Source organism: Clarias gariepinus, chromosome 19 (assembly GCF_024256425.1).
Source record: "Clarias gariepinus isolate MV-2021 ecotype Netherlands chromosome 19, CGAR_prim_01v2, whole genome shotgun sequence".
Lineage (NCBI taxonomy): Eukaryota > Metazoa > Chordata > Actinopteri > Siluriformes > Clariidae > Clarias > Clarias gariepinus.
In genome coordinates, this window is record NC_071118.1 from 4,542,473 (window position 1) to 4,564,401 (window position 21,929).

A 21,929-nucleotide genomic window follows, 5' to 3' on the forward strand; every position below is an offset into this window, starting at 1 on the left:
TCTTGTGAGAACAGGAAGCTGATCAGGGATCAGACTTGTGATGTACAGACGGTGGAATTCCTAACACGTACTTAAACAGTTCCTCATGAGCTGCACATGCTTTGTGTGGTCTTTTTTTTTTTCTCTGCTTTTTATCCTTTGCTCTGCGTTCGGGGAGGGAGATACCCAAGTCAGGCCAGAAAGGATAAATGACAGACCTGTTCTTTATCTATACAAAACCTGATCTCTGTACAGTCAGCCTGTTCTCTGGTGGGTTTTCTACATGCTCGTGCTTTTATTTTCTATTCTAAGACGGCAAACGCGCCAACTCGGTCTGATGAAACCAGACGTCCTTTGCCGTCTTGCGTTATTCTCAGCGTGATTTTTTTTCTATCGTCTTGCAAAATATACAGTCAGCCAGCGAGGCTTGAGAGAATGTGATCTGCGTGGAACGAACAGCATCTGGAGCTGCTTTAGATCTACATTTGGAGAGTCTGGCTGTAGGCCCGAGTGGTCTTAAAGCTGACCTACATGTAAACTCTTCCTGGATTAAAGCAGGATAAAAAAGATAGCTTAAGCCCCTTTTAGATGACTTGTTTGGCTCTGGTAATTAAGTTGCGTTGCAGTAAGGAGTGAGGGATTTAGAGGGAATGTATACATCTTGCCAGTTGCTACAACACAGCTGTAGCTTCGTATTAAAGGTTATGGACTTTAGAGTTGAGTCTGAAGTGTTTCAACCGTAACCACAATTCAAAATTCTTTGCAGATATCTTTATTGGTTTAGTCCCGCTCTCCGAAACAAGAGCAGTGTAGTGATAACTAACTGTCGGTCATTATGACTGTCACTTTTAACCTGTGATAAATCATGTCATACCTGAATGACTTTTCTGCTTGTTATTTTCAGTCCAGATGTTAGAGCTGATCAGGCCAGTGATTAGTATACTGGTGATGCTGAATGCTAAGTGGTCGGAATAGACGAGAGAGGAAATGAGGCTGCTGCTGAGGTTGTTACATAAACAACTGATTTTTTTTTTTATTATTGAATTTTTTGACACATTGCAGTCTGGCACAGTAAAACATCTGTTCCCATTTCTTTCATCTATTGAATTATTATAAAGAAATGAGGGGTGGAGAGATGGAAAGTAAGTAAGACAGTAAGTGAAAGAGGTGGAAGTACGCTCAGAGGAATGAAGGTTAGCCGCAGCAAGACAGAATGTATGTGTGTGAATGAGAAGGACCCAAGAGGAAAGGTGGGGCTACAGGAAGCAGAAGTAAAGGAGGTACAGGACTTTAAGTACTTGGAAAGTGTGGAAAGGAGGTGTAGAGGCGTGTGCACGCAGGTTGGAAACAGTCATGGAAAGTTCGGATCGTTTTACCAACTCCGATTGTTCGGGACTCTCACGTGATTAACGAACGACTCGGGAAATCCAGAGAAACAGATGAACTGGTTCCTGATATTCCACATGGGCGACTGAACAAATCATTCTCTCAGATGACTCGTTCTTCCCGAGTCACACCTAAATGAACGAATCCTTCATGAACGAACCAGCACTAGTTGGATCAGGGGGAGAAAAGTGTCAGGTGTGATAAAAGAGAATCAGCGAGGATGATAGGAAAGGTGATGAAGGCAGTGGTGAGACCAGCGATGCTCTACGGCTTAGAGACAGCGACACTGAAGAAAAGACAGGAAGCAGAGCTCGAGTTAGCAGAGATGAAGATGTTGAGGTTGTCTTTGGGAGTGACAAGGATGGAGATCCTCAGAGGGAGCTTGAGCATTTCTCAGAAAACTTCTTCTAAGCTTCAGCCGCTTGTCGCTGTCAGAACTTGATACTGTAGAGTTTTTAATCTGCTGCTATTTTCACCCAATCAGACTCGAAACCTCTGGTTTGAAATGCTGGTGTATCCCATAACGACACAGTGATCGAAAAACAAATCCACACACACACACACACAAAAAAAAAACAACACCAACAAGAACTGTTGCTTAAACAGAAGATTTGTCTCCAGCCTTTATGATTTGAATAAGTGAGTGTGTAAAATCTGGCAGAGGAAGAACATATGTCAAGAAGAATCGACAGAACTTTGCCAGACAATCTGGAAGAGTTCTAAAGGAAACGTCAGGAAGAATGAAGTGAATATTTCCACTGAGAGAATCCAAAATCTGGTCAAAGAATAAACACACTGTGAGGGATAGTTTTAAACGCTGTTAGAGCGTATTTATTTTTTCGGATCGGAAATAAAATATTATTTATATTTTAATATTTAACATACATTGTTCATATTTTGTATTACTTTATTAAGGAAAGAACTAAATGAAATGGTAAATGAACACACGTTAAGTGTTTTTTGTTCTTTTTTTTTTTTTGTCCTAATAGTATATGCACCTCTGCACTCGACTGTATAGGGAATATTTCCTTCCTCAAGTAACTGTGTAACTTCTCATTTTTTGCCAAAGCACGTGAAAGTGGAGTTCTTCTTCTTAATGGGTTCGGCTTCAAGGCTAACCCCCCTAAAGATACCTCCCCGAGCAGTGTGGTGAAATCAACAGCAGATATAATGTATCATATCATAATGTACAGTATAGAAACACACTTCATGATGATTTGAACTATGAAGCATTTCGGTACATTTTTGTGATGCATGTTGTATATACTGTACATTAGATTCAGAAAGTGCAAGGAAGTTGTTTTGGTGATAGAAGAAGAAATATTAACAAGAAATGGAATAGGTTGTGGGGGATTATCAAATAAATATCAGAGGCATTGCACAGTATTGCACATATTAATTTTGCAAATATTTTTATTATACGGTATATTAAAGTCTCATTATTTTCCAATAAAAGTACTTCCTGGAATGTTTTAGTGTTCATAACACAACGGTATACCCACAATTTGTCATATTGCTAGAAATTCACAAGAACAGCTTGACCTCTAAGTGTTACAGAGCTCTGACACTGGAGACTCCTTCCAAAAATGTTTAATAAACATCTCCATGTCTCTTCTTATCAAAGGTTTACATCTATTTGCCATTTTGGATTTATAGTCGAATTATTGACGTTTTCCAGCAAAGAAAATTTTTAAATTACTATGAATGGAATTAGAATCATCCAACACATTATTACAACCTAGAAGGATAGTCCTGACCTGACCTGACCTGTCAATTTCCTGTGATGAATTTCTTCACTATTTTTTGGATAAGGTTATACACATCAGGTCCCTTATTTTACCATCTGTTAGTGACCCACCAATTTTAAGACCTTATATGAATGTGTTCGAGCATTTTGAGCCTGTCTCCCTTTCTTTTTTAGAGGATCTGGTGTCCAGTATAAGCCATCTGGCTCTTCTTTTGATGTTACCCCTCCTCATTTTGTTAAGGAAGTTTTCCCCACTTTGGGTCCTATTATTCTTGCTATTATCAATAGCAGTTTAATTTCTAGTGTGATGCCGAAAAATTGTAAACATGCTGTGGTGCAACCCTTGCTAAAAAAGTCTGGCCTGGATCCTTCTGTTTCGTCAAATTTTAGGCCTATCTCCAAGCTACCTTTTTTGGCCAAACTTCTGAAATTTTTTTTTTCCTATTTGCAACTGCAGCCCTTTCTTGATGAACAGGCAATTTTGGAAGTGTTTCAGTCTGGGTTTAAAACTCGCCATAGCACTTAGTCTGCTCTTTTAGGAGTTTTTAATGACATTTCTTTAGCAACCGACTCCGAAGATTCTTTACTACTTGTGCTTCTAGATTTAACAGCGGCTTTTGACACCATAGACCATGAAATTCTTTTATCCAGGTTGGAACAGTGGGTGGGCATTACCGGCTCAGCCTTGCAGTGGTTTAGGTCCTACCTCTCTGATAGAACCTTCTGTGTTAATATAGATGGTTTCACTTCCAACTCTGCTGCCCTTCCTTGGGGGGTACCACAGGGCTCCATTCTTAGTCCACTTTTATTTTCCTTGTATTTGCTCCCACTCTGAGCTATTTCCCGGAAATTTAACATCTCCTTTCATTTTTATGCAGATGACTGTCAGGTTTACCTCCCATTAAAGCACAGTGGTGCATGTTCTGTCAAGCTTCTACTGGACTGCCTTGTTGATGTTAAAAGGCTTTAAATTTCTTGAATGTCAATGAGGAAAAGACAGAAGTTATGCTGTTTAGACCCAATGGCTCCCGCAAATCTCCTCGCTTTGACCTCTCCTCTTTGGCCCCATTTGAGAAAGCCTTGATTACAAACTTGGGTATTAAAATGGATCCTACTCTAAAAATGGATAGTCAAGTAAATGCTGTGATAAAATCCTGTTTTTTCCATTTGGGGCGAGTAGCAAAGATTAAGCCTATATTGTCAAGGTGGGACTTTTAAAAGTAAAATTGAGAGCATTTTCATACACACACAATGGGATGAGAACTCACAGGATTGGGATTAAACAGCTGTGTATCCATAAGAAAACTCTTTAGTAAAGGTCATGTGGTCAAATTGACCGTATACCAGAGAAATGGGTGCGTCAGGGTGGAAAGGGAAGCAAATTAATCACTGTAACCATCAAAGTTAAAGGAGGTCAAATGAAATATTAGAGTATGCAACTTTATTATTATTTTTTTTTTTGGCCAGGCAGTGTGTCCTACGTTAATCAATACCTTCTGACCGAAAAAGGAAAAGACACTCCTCTGGAAAAGTTTGGAATTTTAAATATCAATTATAATTTCTTCTCTTATATCTGTAATGAAAAGGTGCAGAAGCTTAAGGGATTTCTCAGAAAACCTCTTCTGAGCTCCCGCCGCCTGTCACTGTCAGAACCTGACACCGTAGCGGTCTTAATCTGCTGCCATTTTCACACGCCTCCCTCTGAGCTTGTGTCCTACTACGTAACCACGCTGTTAAAGTTCCATTAGCGTGCATGTCTGGTTCCTGTTAACTCAAAGGAATCCTGGAGCTTATGCCACTCACAGAGCTGAAACTCAGGGTTAGAGGGCTTCCTTCCTGCTGTGTTCTTTTTAAAGCTGTGATAGTGATACGACGGAATGGCGCTACCTGACCTTTCAGCTAATCCGCAGTTGAGAAGAGGCGCACGCTCCGTAAAGATCTCTCAGCTGTCAGTGCGTCATCGCACGACACAATACTTTAAATGATGTCACATTGGGCAAAATGGTTTCTCCGTGATTCCTCGGATAACTTGTCTTCTGGAAAGCCGGTTTTACATAATCTCGTAGTCATTTCAACTAGGAAAAGCTGTTTTCAGAACAGTGCACTGTAGTTTTCTTTCATGTTAGCAGCTTGTTCAAGTTATCAGCTTTGATATAAACTGTTATGAAATGATATACCTTTATAATAATATACCACCTTCTAATTCCATTCCATGGTCTTTCCTGATTTTTATTTCTTTTTTCCTACATCTGGTTCTAATTTGAGGTGATGTTAGTTGTTGATTCCTGAGGCTGGTAGCTCTAAATCACGCATCACTAAATGGTGAACCACAGTCCGGACCCAGACCCTGATGTCTTTCTGATAAATGAGAATAATTACTGTGTCAGGAATCTACCGCTTTTTTCTCAAGGTGGGCGTGGCTGTACACATCACTCAACAGGGCCAAGAAAAGAAACAAACGAAAGCATGACACAGCATGGCTTACTCCAAAAAAAGGACCGTAGACTATGAAAACCAGTACCCCTCATCTAAATGAACTTCTCTTCTGCAGCAAGTTTTGGTCTTGCTTTCCTGGGAAGGTCTTCATGAGAGCCAGTTTCATCATGGTGCATGATGGGTTTTGCAATTGCACTTGACATAATATACTGTACTGTTCTTGCAAGAAGTGCACCTGACCTTTATGTCTTAAAATAACAACTGACTCGGTTCTTCTCTTATTAAAGTAATTACATTTCTGGATCAAAAGAATAACAAAAAAAAAAATGTGTGTGGTACCAGTTTGTGGCGTTAGGTTTAGACCTCTGAACCTGATTCTGATGAAATATTGAACATAAGACGGCGTAGACAACGTGCTTCTGAGTTACGTTCTATATCTGGAAAAGTGGCAAATATTTTCACCCCTTTGAATGTTTTATCTCACATCTAACATTGTACTGATGATATATTTTCTCTCTTTCGCTCTCACTCAGTCTGTAAAGCAAAGCAGAGCTCTGTGCTAGTGCTGTTTATTTACACAGCACAGATTACATACTGAACTCGCTGGAAGGTCTGAAATGTTTGTTTTTGCTGCACGGATATGTATATTTCTATCGTACCACCCCGGGTAACCCGCGTACCAACAGGGGTAAGGCTTGCAGCTCGTCGAAATGCATGGTTCGGTACAGAAATACATTTTGCAGCGTTCTATAAGACCGGGTCATTTGAGAGTAGATGGGAAAAACAATAATAAATCAGGGAATCGGATTACGCATATTCTCATAAGGAGACAGAATGTTTGTTATTAAGAGATTGCTCAACTACATGAAAGAGAGAAAATAAAGTGGATGCAAATGAGCAACAGAGATTTGTTCTGGTATCAGTAGTTCAACACAGACTTGTATGAAAGGATTCTCTATATTCGGTGCGTCCACATGGACAGTTTTGGGAAGACGGGATTTGTCCAACTGAACGATGACAAGACTTGTAACCCCTGTGTGGAAAACAAAAGTTTGTCCTGGTCTTTAACTTTTACATTATGCCTGTTATTGTGCACCAGTTCATTTCAATTATCCTGTCGTGAATGTTTATGTAAGCAGTGATATGCAGGGTTTTATTTTTATTTTTTATAAGTCACTCATCTGGAACCACTGAGGGACGCGCGGACATTCATATCCTCATATGCAAGGGACAATTTTGCAATTGCACAGGACAACATGACCCAATGGAAGATATTGTTTACAAAGATAAAAACACATCTGAAGCTCTAAAGACGTGTATTGTTTCCATGCTTTTGATTATGACCCCATGACTACAGGTAATGCTTTGTTAAAGAGCGGAGAATCGTATAATATACAGAGCAGCAGTTTTGCAGATGGAAACGTCTTGTCTACTGTACATTCGTACAGGTTCATTTGAAGAATAAAAATATCTCTGTTGATCTCCTGATAAAGTTCCTAATAAAGTGTCCAGTGAGTGTAACCTGGAAAAGAGTAAGCAACTTTTATAATTTATATAAATTATAAATACATTCGTAAGAAAAATATAATCCAAAATAAAAACAAACCAGCAGGAATTGTTTGTTTCTATTTTAAGAGTCTCATCTCATCGAGGTCCGGAGAACCCTCTCATCAGTATCTCTTTCTCCGTCTTCTTTTTTTTTTCCTTCTTCTCACAACAGCTTGTTATGTTGTGGCTGTTAATCTGTTGTTTACACCCTGGTCTCTCCACATCTGGATCCATTTGCAGCTGCCAACACGGTCACCCATCCCCCACCCCAAGCCAAGTAGTATGTACACATGCATGCCCAACTACGGTCTCTACTCTACAGTCAGCAAATTAGGACGAGGCCTAAAATGAAAGCCTGACATGAGGTAGCACAGCGACCAAGAGCTTCAAAAAAAGTGAACTTTGCAGACGTCTTCAGCTGGACTGGTAGGCGGCATAACGAGCAGAGGGAATGTTTTTACAACTGGACCGGATTTATGTTCCACTGGAGGATTCCTTATATAACAAGTTGCTTCCATGGAACTCATGAGCCAAGTCAGTAAACAGGGGGGGGAGGGAGGGAACCCTGATGTTTATTATGTTCCTTTATTCCCTGTATAACATCACATCCATTTTTTTCCAAGAAACTCCAGGAGGAAAAGCCATGCAGGAAAACCAGACCTGGACCAGACCAGGTGATATTATTTCAGTAGTCTACGACTCTGACTATTGACTCACTGTAGCCTCAAATTGCTGTTCTTGGCGCTAACAGGAGTAAAACCCGATGTTGGTCTTTTGCCCTTGTTGGTCACTCACTTCAAGGTTCGAGTGTTTGAGATGCTTTTCTGCTAAATTCTGTTAAAAAAATCGGTCCTTACTGGATTGTTTTTGTTTTTCACCCATTCCACAAAGTCATTAAGAGACTTTTTCCCTTCTACATGATTGTCTGATCATAATTTGAATTTAGGTTAATCTAATCTGATCTGCCCACAACCCAGCGGCAGGTTTTACACCAAATGCCCCTCCTCAGGCGACTCCACAATTTTATCAAGGTTTGGGATCTTCACTGCTTCCAGTTTCTGGGGTATTTTTAGGGCATTGGCTTGGAATTAAAACCAGGCTGTCCTTATGGCAGGTGAGAAACCTCCCAATGAGCCACCAATGCCCCAATAATGCACATAATCCTAAAATCTCCTGAAATATTAATACAGGGATATCAAAATACTGACTAAGGTAAAAGCAGTCTGATCTCTCTATTAGTGTAACTATATAAATTCAGTCATTGTGCTCCCCCCCATTCTTTTAACGGCCCCTTGAAGAATTGCAGCTACTTCTTAAGCAGAACCATTTCCTGATCTTCAGGGGTAGATTCCTTGCCCAGCAGGCGGTATAATACATTATTCCCCAATCATCTCCAGTTCACTTTAACACACTGGATAGAGATTCCAAAAATCTGTCAGCATCTGGTATAAGAATATATAGATGTTTTTGCCATTTTTTTTCCTGTGGAAGCATCTAATTCTCAAGGAGGAAATAATGGGTTGTTCATGTAGGAACATTATTTAGTAAATCGGTGCATTGCTCGTTTTTTCTTTCTTATATTATAGAAAATTAAGACGAACTTATCTTTTATCGGTGCGCCATAAATGTAACAATGTGTTATATGAATTTTGTGCAAATCCATTGAATGTTAGAAAGAGAAAAAGCTGTACATGTTTTGTGTTCTCACTTCTTCAACTAAAACATTCTACTTTCATTTTACAGTGTTTTGTTTGCTCGAGCTTAAAAGTGCTGCCTTGTGGGCATTGTTGTCCTACACTAAAACTTTTTAGGGATTTAGACTTTCTGATTTCTTCCTGGAATTGATCATTGAACTGAAATGTGAGTGTTACGCAATGTGTTATGACAAGGAAGACTTTATAGAAACATTTGGATGAGGTGAAATACCGCCGATGACTTGGACACGAGTCAATTGTATACGTGGATATGAGACACGGTGAGCATGTCGTACGAGGATATGTCACTGGAATTCTCAGGTTCGTCATTTTCACACCATGTAAACATCAACACACGCTGATTGCAATCTGTAAGTTTAACCACAATGTTTTTATAGTTAACTCAAAGCAGTAGACCCAGAAATTGATAAATAAACAGAGCAGAAATGATGACATCACTGTCATAGCTTTTTATTACAGTGTTATTCTCTGCTTTTCATACTTCCCTTTCTGCGTGCCTCATGTGGATCTGTTCGGTCTCTGCTCACTACAGTTCATGGAAGCATGATTGCATTTCTTCACATGCAGTGCAAGGCTCTTGTGCTTTCATCCGAATTTTAATTTTAATTTTTTCTTTTCTTTTTTTTTTTGTTTTTGGCTTGCCAGAATTTCTTTTGCAGTTTTGCTTGAGGGTCTCTTGTTTCTGAAATGCATTAAGAAGTCATTTATTCTAATGTAATGAATCTTAATTTGTGTCATATAAAAGTTAAACTCAGTACGTAATTGGGTTTACGCTCTACTTGGCTTGCGTCATAGTGCAATTTACCATTAAAAAGTCACAATAAACAAATTAAAAGTCAGGAATACTTTTTTCCCACTGTTTCAGTTATAAGAACAGATGGGGAAGACGTAATAATATTATCAGCTGTGCAGTCGGGAACTGCTTGTTGGTATCGTGCCTGATTCCGGCTTCCCAGCAGAATTCCGACTGCATGCATAAACATTAAAGAACGGGCAGACAGATGCTGCATATTTACTCAAAGAAATTAGTTGTTTCTACTGAAAGCATGAGATGTTCAGGAATAGGATCCTGTGTGGCACGAGTGCACGCAAAGAGGAGTGTAAACATGGTATATTACCAGCACAGAATAATGGATTTAATTGCTGTTGACTTGACATTAATTTGTAGAGTAGATTTAACACTGATTTGTACGCCTGTTTATTGTGTCATTCTTAATTAACATAGTTAACTGATGTTAAGTGTATACTTGATCTAAGATCTTGATTAATTTGATCTAAGCCAAACATACAATACAAGAAAGGAGTGGTAGTACAGGTAGTCCCTGACAGTAGCTCACGTGTATTGTACAAAAAATAGACACTGCAGTGCACCAGATATCAATATTTACAATTATATACAATATTTTCAGTGTGTAAGTGAGTGTATAAGATATCTAAAGTCCGGTATATTGTATTGGGATTGTACAGGATTGGGACTGAACACCTGTCTGTCCATAAGAAAACCACTTGTTAGTGAGACTAATCAGAAGAAAAATGTGTCCGTTTACTGTGGAGCATAAAGATCAGACTCTGTAGCGACTCTACTTCAGAGCGACGGGCGTGTCAGGGTAAAAAGGCAAACACATGAAGCGATGCTCCCATCATGCTTAGTGTCCACTGTACAAGCCTCTGGAGACAGTGATCTATCTATCTTTATGATCTGGGGTTGCTTCAGTTGTTCAGGTCTAGACTCAGTTGTTATATGGCAAAAAAAAGGAAATCAGCTGACAACCTTAATGTACTGAATGACCAGGTTATCACGTCTATGGAGTTTTTCTTTCCTGATGGCACGGGTATTTCTCTGAATTTTGGGTTTTTGGAAGCATGAGGAATAATTTTCACACATGAACTGGCCAACACACTGTGTGCTGTAATTAAAGTTAAAGATGATTGAATAAAATCTGAGAGTGTGTGTTTTTTTTTGTTTTTTGTTTTTTTGTTTTTTGGCCAGGCAGTTCATTTTTGCTTCATAAATTCATCTTGCTTAGTAGCTAATTTGCTGGGATTGTGGTGATTACCACAAGTAACCATTATTAACGTTAAACTTCAACTGAGGAAAAAAAACTCGTGTTATTATCAGTAAGTGTTAATGATTCATTGATGGTTGTCCAGTTCTCGCCTTGGGGTCTGTGTTTATGGAGTTTGCATGTTCTGTCCGTGCTCGGTGGGTTTCCTCCCACAAGCCAAAGACATGCAGATTGGAGTAATTTGCATTCCCAGATTTCCCATGTAGTGTGTAACTGAGTGTGTGTGTGTGTGCTCAGCAATGGATTGACACCCTGTCCAGGTTGTATCCCACCTCGTGTCTCCTGGGATAGGCTCCAGGCCCTCCTACGACCCTGAATACAGGATAAACGGTATAGACGATGAATTAGTGAGTGAGTGAGTTATTATTAGACCTTAATATTATTATTAGTTAATAGAAAATTATTGATCTAATCCATTAAACACTGATCAGCACAAGCGATTTGACTATAAAAAAATACCTGATGAGAATGAATAATTCTCTTTCTTTCATAAAGGGGTTATGTCTTTGAGTCTACTGTAACTAAGATTGGAATCGTAGCCCAAGGATAAGAAAAATTGTATTACCTCTGCTTTATTTTATTTATATTTATTCTGCTACATAAATAAATATAAAACATTATTGTTTTGCATAATTCTTAATGTAATAGTTGGATTCTGTATACCAGGTACTGTAGCATGTGGACAGTATAACACCCGGAGGGATTTATTTACATGGTCTAATAGGAGAGCACCGTTAAACATAAGCTACTTTGTTCCTCTGGTTTCCAAAGTGCTGCTCATGATATCTAACATTATCTTGAATATTAACTAATGAGAAGAAAAAACACTTCCTGTTTTAGCCATTTAATCTCATACTGTACATTTTTTATTGACGCAGTTCGATATGCAGCATTGATCTGAATCTGGAGTGAATTTTATTTCTTTTTTAATCCCAGGTGGGTGGGGAATGCCAGGCCCATTTATTGCTTTTTCCTCCTTCTTTTCTCACCTCTCTGTGCCGTAAAGCTTCGTCTCTGGTGTAACCAATTAAACATCCTAACATGGAACACGTGTGCAATTAGTCCCTGCAGAATTCATCATGAAACCAAAACCACTCATTAATTTAGGCTCTGACGTCACTCTTACTACAACACTCACGGAGAGCCAAACCTCCACCGGACACCTGAGAAAACTTTCCAGAGGGACGTGTTACGGTATTAATTAGGGTTTAATCATTTTCAGTTATACTGTGTTCGCTTGAAGTGTTATTGTATTAATTAGATTTTTTTTGGAAAGCCTACTGTAAATGTTGTGGCTTTTCATCTGATGTAGTTAGTAAGAGGAAATGGATTTTTATGTGCATGCCAGATTTCATTTATTAAGAAGGAAAATGGCAGTGCAGAGTGTGATGTTAAATATATATATATAATTTCCTGGGGTATTAGTGCACTAGGAATTTTAGCTTATAATTTCCTTATATTATTTTTCAGTCGATCAATTTGGAACCCCTGCACACAACAATTTTATTTCCTCTTTTTTTTTTTTTTTTTTTTTTTTAGTAAGGGGCCTTACTCACATGCCGAAGGTTTTTGTTAGACTGTGTGAAATTGAAATTCTTGATGGTCTTGAGTTTATGAAATCACATGCCTTAATTTTCTACAAATACGCTAGGCATTCACTATAAATCACTTACACAGTACCAGTCAAAAGTTTGGACATGCCCTCTAATTCCGTCCTTTTTGTTTTGTGATTTATCTTGTTTCAAGATTCTAGAATGTTACTGTAGATTTGAGAACTATGAAAGAACACATCTGGCATTAGGTAATTAAGTAACAACAGCAGCAGCAGTCAGTTGTTATTTAAAGACATGAAAGTCAGCTGTTCTGTAACAACAGTATTGCCGAGTGTATTTGTAAAATCCCATTAAGCACCAGGATGAACCTGGCTCTCATGAAGACCTTCCCAGGATGGTCACGACTGTCAGCCAACAACAACCCGGATATATGAACTGAAATTCAGATTATGCGAAATTTCATGTTTAAGGTTCAAATTTTTTGTCAAAGTTAAGTCAAAGTTAACTTTATTGTCGATTCTGCTACATGTACAGTACATACATATAGAATTGAAAAACACTAAGTACAAACATTTCAGTGTAAAAGAACAAAATAGTGATAAAAAAAAATAATAACTAAGACTATCACAGATTTCCTATCTAAGATCCCCTTACGAATAACTTTCAAATTGCTAAGATTTTTTTACTTCCTGACTAGATCTCAAGATTTCGAGCATGCTCAAAAAAATTTGTTTTTAAGTTTATGAACTAATAACCTATTGTTCAGAGATTTTGTTTCATCATTACATCCTTAATCGTTCTCATGGGTTAAATAAAGGAAATAGTGACAGCAGAAATCATTACATACCTTCAGCATTTTCCTGGAAACACTTTGTGCGTCTTAGGATAATTTAATTTCAGAAACGATACAAGGGCTTCTGAATAACGTCTAAAAGGCATGGTTATTGAACACAGTTGTTTATCTTGATGGATGGATGTATCACTTCATTACTTACTAACAGCCTTTGCTCCATTTGGCTTAAGAGTTCCCATTGCATAAAATGAAAACATAAGGAGAAAAATGGGAGTCTTTTTTTTTTTTTTTTGCGTAAGTAATGCACAAGAGCATAAGTTATCTCTGAGCATGCCTGTACAGGATTGTAGGCGTAGGTTTCATGCATTAGAGCAATCTATATACGTCTTCTTATGCTGTATAGACTTAAAGATACTGGATGGAAGCTTTCTGACTGCTTCATGTGTTTAATCCATGTTAAGCAGCGACACTTTTATCTTCTGGATGATAAAGAAGACTCCTGTTCTGGCTGAGTCTGAGAAGTGGATACACCCTTTTAGTGGGAAATGAGACGAACAGAACCTCACAAATTCATTCATTCATTCAATACTTTATTCTCTTGGTGTTTCAGAGCTTTTTGTGTCTGTCCTTCATTATTTCTAGAGGAAAAATCATGATATTCTTATTCATCATCACTTCCTGGAAAATGCTCCAAAACTTTTGATGATTCATAACTAGGTACACTTTCATAACCGATGAGCTAAATGTCGTCTAGAACCGTATGCTTCTGAGGCAGGCCACGCTCGACAGTAGCTGCGCATGAACTGTCTTTAGTAAATAGTTTTTCATTACCTTTTTTTTTCCCCAGTGTGTGTTTTGACTAAGAGAAAATCCATCGGGTTAGAAGACGTTAAAGGAATTTGTGTGAGGTTATGGTTATGTAACTTCTTTTTTAATGGTTTTTCAATATTGCAATACAGTATATCAGTTTTCAGACTGAGCAAAAAGACAGAACATTCAGGCCTTCTTCATCAGGAACAATAAGTAAAATATGGTGATCAGGATTTGCTAGCTCACATATCTTAGCTACTGTCAGGTTAAGATTGGATGGCGGTGCGGCGTATCTTAAAAGCTGTTGGCTCTTAATGCAAGTCAGTCAAGACATTACACTCACTTCCCTTTTCAGAAGGAAATACTTTTGGGTACAAAAGCAAATCTTAACAGCTATGTCATAAGGGTTTTATGGAGATAATACTGTGCGTTCTTAATTAAAATAGTTCCACAAGGCTGTAAAACTAGGACTAGTCATTATATTTAGTAATAAATAAATAAATCTGCTAGCTCCAAACGTCGACATCGCGCGCTTTATTGTGCAGATTTATGCTATCAACCAAAATGTTTTCATGCTTTCAGAGCCATAACAATCTGCATGACTCAGTGTAAAAAGTTATAGAGGTTAAGGTTAGGGTTAGGTGCAACATGACTGTACTCCTATAAACTTGAACTACATTCAGCCATAGTGAGTGCTGTTACTTGTTCGAATGTGTAAATTCTCCCCAGAAATCAGGTTTCAATCAGTACAAGTTGTGAAGCGTCTCTCTCTCTCTCTCTCTCTCTCTCTCTCTCTCTCTCGCATCTGCAACTCATTTCTGTTCGGTCTTTACGCGACTGGCAGCTCTCAGTCTTCTGTACCACTCTCATCCGTTCCGTCCGGTCTGTGGTCAGCAGGACGAGTGACTATAGATGGCTGTGTTTGTTTGTCCAAGCTCATGTGATGTCATTCTTGGCTTCCAGTGGCGCTGCAGATGCGGGACAATGTGAACGGGTTCAGATACATTTCCTTGTCAGGAGGAGACTCCTTCCACTCGTTATCTACCGGCAGGACACTCCTCAGGACATTTTCCTCTGTCTAATCAGCCAACGTGGGCCTCAACTGGGGAAAAAGGAAGTGCCATTTTTCTCACGCATAGATGAGCGTCAATGGTGCAGTCAATGCCAAGAGACACTAGACTAACGAGTGGACAGAGCAGTTTCACTTGATAGTCTCGGAGCCCTGGTATTTTATTTATTACCTCAACTTTATTTGTCTTTTTTTTTAGAGACATGATGCTGAGAGCATGCATGAAAGAAGTGATCCTGGTGAGGGAATGATCGTCTATCAGCCGTTAAAATGTGTGATGTGCTTCGTAATTATCGTTGGCAAAATCATGTTATGAGCAAAAGAACACACTCTGACACACAACCTGTGTATATAAGAAACGAATCCACTCTGGAGTGGTAATGACACTTGGCGCCACATTGTGCCAAGTCACACCAGCATGACCGTAATTATTTTTGTATACAAAGTGTGTTATTCCTTACATAATAACCCATGTTACAAGAAATACAGTTCATACCTAGGATACATACCCATGACCAAGCATAACATTTATTTTATTTAGTTTGTTATTCTCTGTCTCGATTCGGTTTAAACATCACTAATCACTGTCTTTATTTCTTTTTTTTGCAGGACCACCAGGTAGACGAGGAAAAAAAGGGAATCCTGGTGAGTATTTATTTATTTCCTTTCCAGTCATATATTAAATATAAAAGTAATTAGCAGTATTATAGCTGTTTCATGTTTGATATACCATCATGACACATGAACAGTCTGTCCACATTTAAGGAATGTTTTTTCTTTATTTTATAGTGTAGTCAGGGTAACATTTCTAGTATATTTGTCATACAGTATGAGGTCACCTATAAAATTACCATTTGATCCATTATACTTTCAAACCCTAACATTTAATGTCCAGGACAAGAATGCAGTTGAGAAAAACATTTAGAAGACAATACTTCAGTATCTATTATAGCAAGGTGCTTCATACTGTACAAGCTACTCAAGATTTAATTCCTTGTTGTAACATTTTTCATCCATGATGGGTAGATGAAGGGACGAGTAGGTAGATGACTGGTATAATAGATAAACAAATGATGGATTTATGAATTGATGAACGCATGAATATGGAGATGGATGGATGGATGGATGGATGGCTCAAGAGATAAGTTGTTATGGGAATAGATCAAACGATTGTGGATTTATGGAAAAATGAAACGAAATGACAGGTAAACAGATGGATCGTCCCAAAACGAATTGACAGGTAAACAGATGGGTGGTTGATGGGTAGATGGATGATGGATAAGTGAATATATGAATAGGTGAATAGTTGTATCATAATAATAGTCCTGGGAAAGTGGATGGGATAGAGCGATGGATTGTGTACTGTTGGACTGATGAATAGTTGGATGGATGAATGAATCGAAAATAGATGGCCCAAGGGATGAGTTGTTTGAATAGATAAAAGGATTGTGGATTGATGTTTGAAGGAATGAGTGTATTTATGGGTAGACACATGGGTGGTTGAATGGGTTGATTGAGGGATGGATGGATGAGTGGGTGTATGAATAAATGAATGGATTATGGATTGATGGCTAAACAGATGGGTGGTTTTTGGATGCATGGGTGAGTAGGTGTATGAGTAGATGAATTATTTTGGATTGATGGACGGCTGAATAAGTGAGTTGGCGGAATAATTGAAAGAAATAGATGGCCAGACTGTGTACTAATTAATTGATAAATGGAGGGATGAATAATGGGTTGTCGTATGGATGGATGAATGCATGCATATATTAAATATAGTAGTTATTATTTTCAGTGATCTCAGTCTTGTACTTAATCCTGAAGATCATTTTCAAAAAATGCAAAGAAAAAAACATGCTGTATATGATGGGGTTTATAGCTATCGTAGCCAATCGGTTAAATAACACCCAAAGGACCATCTACGCCCACTAGGACCAAAGACCAGGCTGACCAGCCTCATCCCACAGAAGAGCTTCTGTAGCACAAACTACTGTAAAGTCAATGCTGGCTATGGGTATAAAGATATCAGGACACCGAGTGCTTTACAGCCTGCTGCGTATGTGGCTTAGCAGGTAGGGAGTTCAAGGTTGTTGACACAGCCTCCTAGACTAAAAAGCCCAAACCACAGAGGTCCCACCCCACAACCTACAGTACCCAAATGATCCGCTGACAACATCCTAGTGCTAGACCCCACAGCACACCCCCAGAGGCCCTGTCGAGCTACGCCCCCAGGGGCCAGAGCCACCCTTACTGATCAGTGCATAATAACCCTATAATGTATTTGTAGCATAAATCAGAAACTACTCAACTAGAATGAAGAAATCAAGACTAGAGAACCGTTTTTTTTTGTTTTGTTTTTTACAAATTTGCACAGTTTTGAAACTAAACTCTAATAACATGAGACTAATCACGAGCACCTAAAACAGATAACAATGATAAAGGGAAATATGTCATGTGAAGCCAGAGCAGGAGTTAGGCAGTGAAGAAGATATATCTATAAAAAAAAATCATTTTAAGTCATAAAAAGTTAAAGAAGGTTGCCAGTTGTAAATTGGTTTTACCTCAAAGGACTTTTAACAATTTAAAAGAATTAATTACTCAGACAAGTCTCTGAATTCACCCATGCACATGTGTGAGGCTGTTTCAATATTTATGACTTCATTTTATCTGCATGCATCAGATCAAAGAACAATATTTATAACTCTATATGTAGACCTGGAGGGGTTACACTTTTTTTTTTACCTGACTGCTGAATAATTTATGGATGAAAGGTGCTCCTATTAAATCTTTCAGTCTGACTCGGCTGCTGCTTTTAATAGTTCTGCTGCAACATTTTACAACAAGCACCTATTTTATGTATTCTGCAATGATATGAAGTCCAATACAACTTTAATCTATAGGCCAAAAGAGATACAGGAAGTGGATGGATGGATGGATGGATGGATGGATGGATTGCAAATTTAAGGACTGATGAAGAGATGAATGAGTTTATAGGTACTGGATGGATGGTTGGATGATGTATTGATTGATGGATGGATGAATGGATGAAAGGTTAGGTGAACTGATGTATGGACTGTGGAATGAGAGTTTGGTGAAACAATAAATCAGTAAATAAATAAATGACTCCTGGACAGATAAAGGGATAATTTATTTACTGGATGGATGGATAAATGCATGCATGGTTTGTGGATTTATTAATAAAGAATGAATGGATAGGTCGTGGCAGCACGGTGGCTTAGTGTCGCCTTGCAACCTCTAGGGTCTGATTCCTGCCCTCTGTGTTGTTCTCCCCGTGCTTGGTGGGTTTTCTCAGTGTATTCTGGCTTTCCCAAATTGCACGTAGTGTGTAAATGAATGTGTGTATGTGTGTGTGCCCTGCATTGAATTGGCACCCTGTATACGGTTTGCCCCGTCTTGTGCCCTACAGTAAGTCTCCTGGGATGGGCTCCAGGCCCCCCACGACCCTGAATACAGGATTAAGCAGTATAGATGATGAGGGATGCACAGATAAATGGTTGTATAAAGAAATAGATCGTTGGATGGATGATGAATTGTGAATTAATGGTTGGAGGAATAGATGAATGTATGGGTAGACGGGGGTTGGATGGATGGATGATAGTTGATGGGATAAAAAATGGTTCATAAACAGACGGATAAATTTATGGATTGCGGATTGATGGGATGAATTGATGCATTGTCTGATAGATAGAGTTTTTTTTTTATTTTTAGATACTACAAGATATTTACACAGTGCAGAACTATCAGTACACAAGTAAAACTAAATGCAGAAACAGACCATTACTGTGTGTGTGTGTGTGTATGTGAGCATGAAGTGTTGATTTGGATGAATGTGTTCAGTATGAGATAATGAGATATGGTAGGTGAGATAATGGGGAATCAACACCTGCAATCATTAGAAAAAAACAACAAGAGACATACATCATCCGAGTTCACAGTCACAAACACATGCCTTGGTGGACGAGGGGAGAAGAACCGTGTCTTTGTTCTCGTCTGATGACTTTGGCCCGTGGTGACGACGGGAGGACTTGCAGCCTCCAAAACACACAGGCTGCTCTCCATAAAAAGCTCCCCTTCAGTGGCCCAGGGCTCTGGGTGACCTGAACTGACACAGTGGGATCCTTCTTACATTTCTCTATCTTCTAATCACTCCCTCCCTTTTCTCACCATGGCAGAGACGGATCGGGTTTCCCACATGGTTGTGTGACAGCACAGCCGTTAAAAGAGTCCTTATCAGCGCAGCCATTTGTAGAACCTCATGTTTGTTTACGCTGTGCTCTGATCCTGTCCAGATCAACTCAAGACCTTCGCCGCTCTGTATACAAGTCAAACTCTTTTTTTCTGTCAGATTCTCCAGTTATCATATTCTGGAGTCACCCGAGCTTTGCCAATGTCTGCCTAATCCATTATGCTTAGAGTAATGGACCAGGGTGAAGGAAACTATGCAGAAGGAATGGGAAGTTACAGCCTACATTACCCAAAACTTATGAAACACTTACAATATCTTGAACCTTTTTAACATAACACAAAGAGAGCTCAAACTTCTACATCAACTGATTTGCATATTTACACAAAGGAATTAAATTTGGAAAAGTCTCGTACATTATCTTGTATGAGAATGTACAAAATTTATTACGCACGACTGAACTTGTTCTCACCAAGATTGTTTCCACAATGCTGGGACGCGTCACATTTTCTTGTGTTCGGTTCAGCAGATGCCTGTGATTTAAAGGAATTTTTTTCTTTTGACCATTACTCAAATCTGTTGATGTTTTTAGTGCCGTCAGGGTAAAAGTATATAAAATCAGATTCCTGGCAGGACCGATCTACGATCCTGGCCTGTGCCGAAGAATGAGCCATTGTATTTCTTACCACCTCAAACGGTCATCCAGGAATTACAAAACCACAGACACAGTCGTAACTGGTATTGTTTCGTCCCTGTTTTAACCATCAGTCAGTCAGAATTACGGCAGACAATAAATACAAGATCACTTGCAATGGGATTTATCTACTGTAGAATCAAGCCATAAGGGTTTACTAGTGAATATTTGTGCGGCAGGTTCAGGGCTCTACACATTGACCTCTTCCTTTAGTGTCAGTGTGGCTGTGATTTAGGAAACATTATTCCTTTGGGTAAAGTTTTTTTTTTTTTTTTTTTTTGTACCTGTAAAAACACTTACTGGAAGCACACAATAGGCGACTTAAAAATCAGCAATTTATGAATATATTGAGGAGGTACAGACACACAGAGGGTCCCAGGTTCTGTCCAGTTCACGTGTTAACATGTATGGAATTCTGCATGTTCTCCCATGAGTTTCTTCCAGGTTCTCCAGTTTCCAACCACTGCCAAAAAAACCCTTAGTATTATGAATGTCATGAAGGTAATGGATTTGAAACATCGGCCCAGGCAAGCTAATTTAATCTTATTTAAACAGCGTATGCACTCAAGAAAATAAACACAGTAACTAGAGCTCTGGATTAGCAACTGAGCTAAAAGGCCAAACAGCAAAACTGACAGATTATGTAGTGCACTAACTAGCTAACAAGAAACAAGTGGAACAATAACTGAAACAGGAAGTAAACTCAACAAGACTTGGCGTCTGCACTGAAACAATGATCGCAGCAAACTCAAGCCCATGTCAACATCTTAGAATATAAAAAGAAAAATACGGTGCAGAGGGTTCAGGGACTGGCATGACACTATATAGTCCCTACATGTGTGTGTGTTTGTGCATTGTGCCCCGAGATGCAGTGGCGTCCCACAAAGGGTGTATTCTCCCACCTTACGCCCAGTGTTCCTCTAGTACGACCCTGAACAGGATAAAGTGGTTACCAGTGAAGTCCAGTGAAGATCGGTTGTGTTTCAATCTTTCCTTACTGCTAGTCAACGTTAGCGCGAGGTGCCGATTCGATTTTGTATTGCGAAGCATCATGAGGATCATGAAACATCCCGATATTCAAACTACTTTTTTTTCTTAGAGTTAGAGCAAACTTTTAGCGTGTGCCACCTGCAAGATTTTAGAGGAATCATTTGGATTCATGCACATTTATTATATTTTATCCAAATTTTTATAATTTTCTTTTGATTGTGTTAAGCTGCCTTGCGACAATGACAATTGTTAGAAGTGCTATACAAATAAAACTTGAATGGAAACTGAATTGAATTTAACCACCTCAAATGCCAACATTTAATTTAAAAAAAATTATTTAAAAGAAAAATATGTTTTTAGAGTCACTGTGGTGCAACATGAACTACCACACAATTTTGAAAAGTACTTGAAAAGTAAACAAAATAGATATACATGAAACAACTTAAAGTAAATATAAATGAAAAGTATAAGTACTAATACTATAGCAGTAAGTCATGTGTTTATGTAGCAGAACATACACTTAGTTTGGGCTTGCTTTTCTTTCCCTGCTTTTCTCCTCTTTCTTTTTTTTTTCAGCTGTTTGGTTGCCATGTCACTTCAAATTAAAAAAGCATCAATGTTCATCGCATAAATCTAAAATCTCAGCGTGTGAAATCGGCAACGTGATAGACAACATTGTGGGAGGCAATACACACATCAGTTAAATCCAAATTATGATACAGATTAACTCACCGTTGTGAAATGTATCATGTTTAATGGGTCCATGTGTATCGTTATTACAACAATATATTTATGTATTCACGTTCAATAGTGACGAGAAGGATATGCTTTTAATAACGTGCGCAGGGCCCTTGTTGTAAGGCGGGGCCCTAGGTGAGCGCCTGTATTGCCTTTTGGGTGGGCCAGCACTGGATACAAGGATGCTATACACTATTTATT

General features: G+C 38.7%; 1 protein-coding gene across 1 annotated transcript in view; it reads left to right on the forward strand.

Moving 5' to 3' along the window:
* LOC128507336 (collagen alpha-1(XXIII) chain) overlaps window positions 1-21,929 on the forward strand; it is a 73,727-nt gene that overhangs the window by 33,379 nt on the left and 18,419 nt on the right. Inside the window, exon 3 of the mRNA XM_053478134.1 lies at window positions 15,712-15,747. Within this exon, the coding sequence (XP_053334109.1) occupies window positions 15,712-15,747 (36 nt within the window). The remainder of the gene's footprint in view (window positions 1-15,711; window positions 15,748-21,929) is intronic.